Below are 10,510 nucleotides of genomic sequence, written 5' to 3' on the forward strand. Positions count from 1 at the left end.
TTCAGAACCTACTCGAAGGCACTTCACAACAACAACTGTTATGTGGTGCTATATAGGATAAGCACTTGAACTCATGGACTTCTGGTGTGGCACTGTGGATCAGCACTGGACTGCAAACCACAAGGTCAGCAGTTCAAACCCACCCGTTGCTCCTTGGAAACCCTCTATACAGGGTCACTAACAGTCGGAACTGACTTAATAGCACTAACAACAACAAGAAGAACTGTTGTGTGGTGTTATAGGATAAGTACTTGACCTCAAGAGAGGTTTGGACCGCAAGGTTAGTTTGAACCTCAAGATCGGCAGCTCAAATTCACCAGCCACTCCTCGGAAATCCTATACAGGATAGGTATGAGTAGGAACCAAGTTGACAGCACTTAACAACTGTTGTAAAAAGTTATGAAAAGATTTTCTTACTAAATGAAACATTCTATGACCCAAGCCATGGTATTTTCAATAACCTCATATGCATGCAAAAGCTGGACAGTGAATAAGGAAGACCGTAGAAGAACTGATGCGTTTGAGTTATGGTGTTGGAGGAGAATATTGAAAGTGACATGGGCTGCCAAAAGAACAAACAGATCTGTGTTGGAAGACGTGCAGCCAGAGTGTTCCTTGGAGGCCAGGATGGCCAAACTTCATCTCTCATACTTTGGAAATATCATGTTTGGTAAGGTGGAGGGTCAGAGAAAAAGAGGAAGACCCCAATGAGATGGATTGGCAAAGTGACAGCATCTATGGGCTCAAGCGTGGCAACAATTGTGAGGTTGGCCCAGGACCAGGTAGTGTTTCGTTCTATTACGTATAGGGTTGCCATGAGTCGGTACCAACTCGATGGCATCTAACAACAAGAAATGATGGCTAAAGGCCGGCTTGGGAGAAATGGAAAAAATAATAAAGTGAATAGAACTAAATACTGTTTTTTTAAAAATTAAATAGATAGAGGAAAATATTGTTAACTGATGGTACATGAAGGGGATTACAATCATTGTAACAAAATGAAGTATATGATTTGTTGACTGTAAAACTGATGCAAACCTTCAATCAATTCACAATAAATATATATATTATGAAAATAGGTACTTATACATTTCTCTTAATTTATAGCCACTTAATCCACCGCCCCTCCCAACCAACGTCTCGCCCTGGGAGAAGACTCCAACCTTTGGCACCCTGTCCCCGCCCACTTACTCAAGTCTCCAGCACCGCCCCCATTACCATGGTAATCGCCTGGCAACGGATCTCTCCCAGGGCCACCCTTCCCAGGCTCCTTTACTTCCCGACCTGGTCAGCTACCCACCGCCCTGGGGAGGTTCTCGTTGCTATGGTGATCTTTCGTGCCACTCCTACGAGGGAGTCTCTCACATTCTTGTGAAAACCACGCCCCCTAGACTAGGCTCCACCTTCTTCTCCTTACCAGCCTAGTCCACTAGACTGCCTACCCGGCACCGCCTCGTTACCGTGGTGATCGCCTGTTCAGGACGCATGCGTGAGTGTCTTCTCGGTTAGGCCCCGCCCCAAGCCTCCCAACCCTTGCTTCGTCTGCCGTCAATCCTGCCTCGTTGCCATGGTGATTGGTGCCGCGGGTTGAACCCAGAACTAGAGCGCCGCAGCTACCTCGTCTTCTGGTGAGTCCGCCTGACCTCTACTGAACCCCAGCCCGTGCGGCTCAGAACCTGGATGCTACCCGTGGTCTCCTGCTCTGGCGGGCCTAGTCCCGGATTAGAGCAGCCCGGGAGGACCGCACTCCAAGCCTGGGTCAAGACCACCCTGGAGGGGCGGGGGAGCAGCTGATGGAGTCTTACATGGGTGCTGGGCAAAGGGTGATGAGTCGGGCTGCTAACTTCAAGGTCAACAGTTGGAAAGTACCAACTGTTCCGCGGGAAAAAGAGATTTTTCTTTTCCCATAAAGATTTACAGCCTCAGAAACCGTGTGCAGGGTCACTAGAGTAGGAACAGACTCCTCAGCACACTACTACCACCACCACCATGGGTGCTGGACGGCTGTGCAGACACTGGGATTAGAGGAAGCCCCCTGGCAAGCCAGGACCTCAAATCCCCAGAGTTTTGGGCAGGGTGCCTCACCCAACCTCCACAAAGTGGGCAGAATCTTATCTGGTGAATGCTGGCCCCTGACTCCAGACTGGACTGCAGATGAGAGGTGTCCTGTCTTCCTGTGTCAGGTGGCCTTCCCTGGAGCGGCTGGTAGACAAAGTGTCGTGAATCTGGTTGGAAAGTGGTGAAAGTCAGGCACAAGCCATGGCGGTGGGTTCCCAAGCATTTGTCTAACTTTTTCCCCTGGTCCACAGGACTCGCAAGGATGAAGTCCACCCTGAGGCCTTTGAGGCCACCTGTGAGCCGGGACCGCATCATTGCCAGCTTCCCTAAGGTAGAAAGTTGTAGCTGGTTAAGGTCTAGTTGGCTCCCTATGTGTGGGAACCCCATGCACAGTGGAACTAAATGATGACCGGGCATGCGCCATCCCCATGATCATTGGTAGATGGGACCATTGTGATCTGTAGGGTTTTCCCTGGCCTATTTCCAGTAGATCCCCAGACCTTTCTTCCTAGTCTGTTTTAGTCTGGAAACTCCGTGGAAGCCTGTGGAGCATCATAATAGCTACACACTCCAAGTTTTTACTTCATCGATGGCTAATCACATCTCTGAAGTGCATTGATTGGGAATCGAACCCGGATCTCCAGCATGTTGTTGTTGTTAAGTGCCATTGTATAGAGTTTCCAAGGAGCGGCTGGTGAGTTTGAACTGTCTACCTTGTAAACCGACCTTGTGGTAGAGTGTTTATCCTACAGCACCTTACCAGCTAGTCTGTTCTGACTCATAGCGACCCTGTATAGGGCTTCCAAGAAGAGGCTGGTGGGTTTGAACCACTGGCGTCCATGGAAAGTGGAATTCTACCCATGTACCCCCACTGCCTCAGAGAGTCACTGGGCTAGTCTTTTATGTCTGTACTTCTTCTGACACCTCTTCCGCACACAGCTATCCCTGATCAGCATCAGCACCGACAGATCGAACAGATGGATTAGAGATTTCTGTCCCTCATGGGGTGTGTGTAGGTTGTACAAATGGCTGGAAGTTGAGTCCATACAGAGGCACCTCAGGATAAAGGCCTGGAGATTAACTTCCAAAAAGGTAGCCATTAAAAACACCGTAACAGCTATTCCACAGGAAAAAGATGAGGCTTTCTGCTCCTGTTAAGAAATACAGCCTCAAAAACAATTCCACAGCACGTTACCACCACCACCAAAACCCCTATGGATCACAGTTGTACTCTGACGTACATGGAGTTACCATGGCAACTGGGATTGCCCCTGGCCCCTCATGGACAGACCCTGGGGACTTAGCGAACTTTTCCTTGGGAAGCTGGAAGACTATTGACTAGGAACTGGTAGGCCAGCATGTTAATGGTGTCACCAGAGAGGAAGTTTGGCATCAGACAGTCCTGGGTGTGAATCCTGACTGCACCATGCAGTTTGGTGCTTTAGCCTCTGGGAGTCTGTGACAGGAGGCTGATTTCCCTTACGTTGTATGTTTATGTTACAGCTACCCCTTTAGAGTTATCCCTATTATTATGACTATGATCAAAATAGTCTTGGTGGCACTGTTGGGCTGCTACCTGTAAGGTCAGCGGCTCAAACCCACCAGCTGCTCACCAGGATGAAGATGAGGCTGTCTGCTCCTGTAAAGATTTACAGCCTTGGAATCCCTATATAGGATCACTATGAGTCAGAATCCACTCAATGCTAGTAGGTTGCTACCGAAACAACAAGGCCCCCAGGTGTCGAAAATGGGTTATGCTCCACTGCTACCATGGAGGATGGTGGTTCGAGCCCACCTGACAGCTGCACAGAAGAAAGGCCTAGCTGTTTGTTTTGGTTAAAAGTACAGCCATGTAGCAGTTCGTGCCAACATATGGGATCACCATGAGTCAGAATCGACAGCATCTAACAACAATCCAAACAGCACACCAGTTTCTTGACCCCAAATTAGGGTGCTCCGCCCTTAACTATCTGCCTCCATTCCCTCTGAAAACACACCTTTTCTTCTGAATCCACTGCTATTAAAAGGATCTCGACTCAGCAACTCCGTAGGACAGAGTAGAACTTCCCTATATGGTTTCTTAGTCTATTGATTGTTATGGAAGCAGACTGCTTCATCTTTCTTCTGCAGAGTCACTGTTAGGTTGGAGTCTCCCACCTTTTGGTTAGCCCAATGCTTAGCCCACTGTGCCACCAGGACCCCTTCAGTTTATCCAAAATGGTTTGATATGCTAATGATGCAGTAATGTCAGGGCTGGCCCCTATTTGAAGCTGTCATGCCTGTTGACAGGAAAACACCAGGGGCAGGTAGCTAGCATTTCTGTGTTAACATTGGCTGCCGGGCCAGTCACTCAATTACCCACAACCCTTCAACAGCTGCATTAGGAGGTGTGAGTGAGCCATGAAGAAATTGAGTCTCAGCGGGGCTATGCAACTTGCCCTGGACCTGTGCTCTGAAACCTCTGTTCAGCTCTACCTGCCAGGAGATGTGAAGGACAAAACAGTGCCTCCAGGATGTGTCCCAGACACCTACGAGGGGGCTTCTAAAAGTTTGTGGGGAAATGGAATTAAAAGATGATGAAATTTTCCCACTAACTTTTGGAAGCCCCCTTGCTGATGCAAAACCAGTTACCATCAAGTTGACGGATGCATAGGGACCCACCCCCATGTGTCAGAGTATAACTGTGCTCTGTAGAACACACACACACTTTCAAACCTTTATTGTACCACAGATGCATAGAAGGTAGAGCTTCAGGCCCTGCCAGCCTTGCCAGCCCTGCCCCTTGTCCAGCCTAGGGCTCGAGAAGTCTGAAGCCTTCACATGCGCACAGAGAGGAGATGGCCACCTGGGTGGACCAGCCCACCATCCCCTACCTGGCCCTTGTTCCCAGCCTGACCACACCTGGAGTCTTCAGGCCATTCAGTGGGGGTGGGCATGCCAGGAGTCAGGGACAAAATGACAGGGCCAAAGTCACAGGCCACTAATGGCTAGTGAAGCTCAGGAGGGAGGGCAGCATGCTATGGAATCAAATGTTCTTTGCAGCTCAGCTCATGTGTGATGCCTCACACATCTGTCCATCTGTCTGTCTTTGTCTCCAGTGGTACACACCCGACGCCTGCCTGCAGCTCAAGGAGCTCTTCCACGGGCAGGTCAGCTCAGCCTGTGAGCGGAGGGACACAGGGACCGTAGGGTAAGCACAGGGACTTGGGGACCATCGGATTGGCACTGAGATCCTCTGGTAGGCATGGGAGCATGGGGACTCAGGAACCGTTGGGTGGGCATGTGGACCCCCACATGAGTGCCATCATGGACAAGGAAATACCCAACACAAAGGAGACCATGTGCCCACCACAGGCCTGGTCAGGACAGGACACGCTCTGCTTCACCAGGCACAGCCCCTCCCTCTGAGAGGTTGGGTTGGGGCAGACACAGCCCATCTGAGAGGCAGGGTCTGGACGGATGCAGCCCCTCTCTCTAAGAGGTGGGGTCAGGACAGATTCAGCCCCTCCATCTGAGAGGTTGGGGTTAGGGTAGGCAAAGCCTCTCTGAGAGGTAGGGTTGGGGCGGATGCAGCCCCTCTAAGAGGTAGGGTCAGCAGGGATGTAGCCTGGCCCTTGCACATTCACAGGTTCCATCCTTGTACCTTGTAAGGTGCAAGGTTGTCTCACTGCCCACGGGCCGCGTCTACTGGTGTAGACTCCTCTGCAAGGGTTGGACACCTTTGTGGCTCTGTTACCATGGCCCACTGCCCAGCCTCTGCTGTCCCCCAGGTTTGATCTTTAGGACAGCAAGTTTGGCCAGGATTGAGTCAGGGCTCAGGCCCAGGGGCATCAGGCCCTCCTTCCTCTGCGCCGTGCCTGGGATGGGGTGGTCTCGCCCGGTACAGTGAATGGACGGGGCAGGACAAGCCAGTGAGGGTCTGAAAATAGCCCCAGTCCCCAAGCCCAGGAGCAAGCACCACAGCACGTTTCTTACAGGCTCAGACTCTCCAAGGTGGTGGTTGTGGGGGACCTCTATGTTGGGAAGACCAGCCTCATCCACAGGTATGTCCCCACGATGCCCTGACCACTGGGGTTGTCCAAAGGCTGCTGGGTAACCATCATAGTACCCAGGGGTCTGGTATCACCCTCCACCCTCTCCAGAAAACAGGTCTAGTCTGCCCCTCACTGCTCCTGAGCCGCAGCCTTGGCTTTCCGGGTTGTTCTCCACCGCCTTGACTGTGCCTTGTCAGTGGATGGTCAGGTGCCTCCCAGGTAGAGCATGCTTGTGAGGCTGCCTCTGGCATTGTCTATTCCCACAGGTTCTGTAAGAATGTCTTTGACCGTGACTACAAGGCCACCATCGGGGTAGACTTTGAGATTGAGCGCTTTGAGATCGCTGGGGTCCCCTACAGCCTCCAGATGTGAGTTGTGGTTGTATCTTCCGTGCAGCTCATGGGTGGGTTCAGAGCACCCCTGGGCAAGACCATGGTGGAGGAGCATGAAAGCAGGCTTCTCTGGCTAAGGGGGGATCCTCACAACCTAATACGCCCTCTCTTCTTGCCCCAAGGACTCCTTGTGTCCCAGGCTCTGGCCCCAGCCTCTCCCCATGAGTCTCTGCTCTGTGAATAGAAGAGATAGGGAGCAGGGAGCCAGTAGAGGGTGGCTGTCCACACTCCCTTCCTCTGGTTCTCGGCCTCCTCACCACTGCCCTCACTCCCACTTCCCCCTGCCTGCCTTCCCTCTGTCTATCTGTCTTCTTCCCAGACAGGAACTACTGCCTCACTACTGCCTCAGCTCTCAGTAGCCAAGCCCTCCAGCCCCTCCCCTCCCCTCTGTTTCCCTCAGAACCGCTCCTTTCTGCCCACCCCACTGCCATCAAGTCAATTCTGACTCACAGCAGCCCACTGGGACAGAGTAAAGGGTTTCCAAGGTTGTAAGTCTACAGAAGCAGACTGCCTCTGCCTTTCTCCTGAGGAGTGATTGGTGGGTTTAGCAGCCAAGCACATTAATTATTTATTTGTGCTACCAGGGATACCCCCAGATTCTCCAAATCAAAAACTCACTGCTGTTGAGTCGATTCTGACTCACAGTGACCCTCTAGAACAGTAGAACTGCTCTATCCGGTTTCCAAGGTTGTCAGTCTTTACAGAAACGGATGGTTTTATCTTCCTTCCCAGCAGTGGCTGGTGGGCTCAAGCCCCAGCTGCTCCCTTTTCCACCTCATGTGGCATCTTGGGGACTTCTTGTCCAGCTCAAGGCCCACATACTCTCCTCCTTGCCCCCAGCCCCACACACTGCTTTGCTCTCCTCATCCTCTCCCTCCCTGATGCCACACCCACCTCCTTGGCCCTCAGCTCTCTGGGGACAGTGTCCCTATCTCTGAGGACAACATCCTAAATCCTTGAGCCAGATGGTGGGATCAGGTGTTAACTGAGGGAGGGCCCAGGGTTACAGTTGAGCAGAAAAGGCATCAAGGATTCAGGTCTGGGGGCCAGGGCCCTGGAGCCAGAGGAGTGGAAGCGGTAGGGGGCTCCAGCTCAGGGGAGATGCACAGACATGTTTAAATAAAGTACTCAAAATGGTGGACTCTGGCCAAATGGTGGCTGAGACTCCCCTTGTCCCCTCCACCCAGGTCATCTTCAGAAATGAGCTGGTTATGAAAGAGCAGATGGGTCTCTGGAAAGATTCCAGTCAGTCTATGGCCTCCTTAGTGCTCAGCCTGAGTCTCCTGGTGCTGCTGTAACAGATACCTCAGGCAACAAGCAGGCGTGTGTTTTCTTGCCATTCAAGAGGCTGGCGTCCACATTCAGGGAAAGGCTTTCTCTGTCTGCTCTGGGGGAAAACTCTTGTCTCACCTTATCTCACATTCATCTTGGTGCCCCCTGGAGATCTCCATGTTGCTTCCATCTCTACCCCATTGCTTCTGTGCCTATTATCTGTTCCTTTTATATCTCGAAAATGATTCATTTAAAACAAATCCTATGCTGAAATTCATCTTTATTCCCAAACAGTATTGTATCCACACCTGTACTGTTGTTAAGTGCTGTAGATTCACTTCTGACTCATAGTGACCCCCTGCACAGTGGAACAAAACGCTGCCCCGTCCTGCGCCGTCCTCTCAGTCACTGCCATGTCTCAGCCCATTATGGCAGTCACTGTCAGTCCATTTTGCTGTCTTATTGATGACCCTCTGGAGTCCTGGTGTGGCCTTGTGAGATAAAGCATTGGACCACAAAGTCGATTTGAACTACAAGGTTGGTGGTTTAAAATCACCAGCCACTCCTTGGAAACCCTATGGGGGTTCTTTATGAATTGGAGCTGACTTGATGGCACTTAACAACAACTGCTTTACTTAATATGGTATCCTCCAGGGACGGATATTTTCTGGTGACATGTCCCAAGTACGTGAGATGAGGTCTCACCATCCTCACTTCTCAGGAGCATTCTGGTTGTACTTCTTCCAAGACAGATTTGTTCATTCTTCTGGCAGTCCATAATATATTTACTAATTTGAGAGGACACCATTCCATCTATAATACACAATTTGTCTGCTCTTCAGTTTTAGTTGCTGACATTTTGATGTTGGTTTTGAAATGGGTGGATTTTCAGACTCAGCCCCCAGATCTGGGTGCCTGCTCAATTCAAAACCAGGCAAGCAGATCTCAGCACACATGCCCCTTCCACCCATACCCGTGGCAGACATGACTAATGGATTGCTGCATCCTCTTCATGGAGCCAGTGTGCAACCTCTGAGCCCTTCTCCACGTGGCACTTAGAAAGCCAGCACTGACTGGTCAGAACTGGTCCTGTGATTATCCACTCTCAAAAATACATGCCCCCTGTCCCCGGCTGCAGAGTTAAAGGGGAAGGATATTCAGTCACATGTGAGCGATTAGCAAACCACACTGGAGGCCCAACTTAGAGCCCAGTAGTTCATGGGCCCATAGTGATGTCCCAGGACATCCTCTCTGAGCTGTGTGTACCCATGTTCATACGGTGGTGGTGGGTCCAGCAGAGACTCCTAAGGAGCTGGGAGTGCTGGCTCAAGGCTGGTACATCCTGGCACCCGAGAGAGGACACAGGCCCTCCCTAGTGCTGCCACGTGGCCTCCCTGCCCCAGTGGTTCAGACCACTGCTGTATATCTAACTGCTCCTGTCTGACCCTTTGTTCTCTCCACCTCACAGCTGGGACACAGCCGGGCAGGAGAAATTCAAGTGCATTGCATCCGCCTACTACCGGGGTGCCCAGGGTGAGTGGCAGGCAAGGGGAACCTCAGCTGCTTGAGCAGGGCTACCTGCTGAGGCCTTGGTGGGCGGGCAGGGCAGGGAGAAGGGTGCAGAGGGTGCTTTCCAGCAGCCACAGCCTGAGGGTCCCTTGGAAAGGTGTGCACTCTAAGTCCTCAGCTCAAGGTGACAGACCTGTTTGTGATGAGGACCCCAACCAGGGAAAACCGAGTCTGCTCCAGGAAGGGGGAAGGGAGGCTTGTCCTGTCAGCTAGAAACCCCTGCACAGGCCAGAGGGGAGGTGAGAGGTGGGCCAGCTGGGGATGATATGCGCAATCAGGGTACCAGGAAAGAAGGCAGGAATGGAGTTCTGGGGGAGATATGAGGGAAACTAGTCTGAAATCATGAGGCATAGTGTGCCAACCAGCTGTCGTTGCTGTTGTTGTTAGGTGCCTCCAAGTTGGTTCTGACTCATAGCGATTATGCACAACATAACAAAACACTGCCAGATCCACCACCAGCCTTACGATTACTGTGTTTGAACCCGTTGTTGCTTCCACTGTATTATTCTCTCTTCATTGAAGGTCTTCCTCCTTTTCTCTAACCCTCTACTCGATTCAACATGATGTCCTTCCCTAGGGACTGGTCATTCTGACATCATGTCCAAAGTACAAGAGACAGTGTCTTGCTTCTAAGGAGCAATCTGGCAGTACTTCTTCCAAAATAGATTTGTTCATTTTCTAGCATTCCAGGGTACATTCAGTATTCTTTGCCAACACTGTTATTTAAATTCATCAATTCTTCTTTAGTCTTCCATCTTCATTGTCCAACTTTCACGTACATATGAGGCGATTGAAAAGATCATGACTTAATTTTCAAAGTGAATGCTTTAAAGGTCTTTTGCAGCAGATTTGCGTAATGTACTATGTCATTTTATTTCTTGGCTGCTGCTTCCAGGAGCATTGATTGTGGATCCAAGTAAAATGAAATCCTTGACAACTTTAATCTTTTCTCCTCCAGTTGTAGGAATTCTTCTTTTCTTTGGTGGAGGCACCATCCACACTGTGGTGTTAGCAGCAGTGTGGAAATCATGCCTGTTAGGAAGATAAAAGGATCCCTAGTGGTGCTTGAGGACTAAGGTGCGCCTGACCCAAGCCATAGTATTTTCAATAACCTCATATGCATGTGAAAACTGGACAGTGAATAAGGAAGACCATAGAAGAATTGATGCTTTTGAGTTATGGTGT

The 10,510-nt window shown here is 50.7% G+C and overlaps 1 protein-coding gene across 1 annotated transcript in view; it reads left to right on the top strand.

Moving 5' to 3' along the window:
• Window positions 1-2,320: 2,320 nt before the first annotated feature.
• Window positions 2,321-10,510, top strand: part of RAB36 (RAB36, member RAS oncogene family) — a 13,040-nt gene continuing 4,850 nt past the window's right edge. Inside the window, exons 1-5 of the mRNA XM_006874920.1 lie at window positions 2,321-2,389; window positions 5,157-5,248; window positions 6,036-6,101; window positions 6,359-6,460; window positions 9,225-9,289. Of these exons, the coding sequence (XP_006874982.1) occupies window positions 2,321-2,389; window positions 5,157-5,248; window positions 6,036-6,101; window positions 6,359-6,460; window positions 9,225-9,289 (394 nt within the window). The remainder of the gene's footprint in view (window positions 2,390-5,156; window positions 5,249-6,035; window positions 6,102-6,358; window positions 6,461-9,224; window positions 9,290-10,510) is intronic.

This window comes from Chrysochloris asiatica, unplaced genomic scaffold (assembly GCF_000296735.1).
Source record: "Chrysochloris asiatica unplaced genomic scaffold, ChrAsi1.0 scaffold00306, whole genome shotgun sequence".
NCBI lineage: Eukaryota > Metazoa > Chordata > Mammalia > Afrosoricida > Chrysochloridae > Chrysochloris > Chrysochloris asiatica.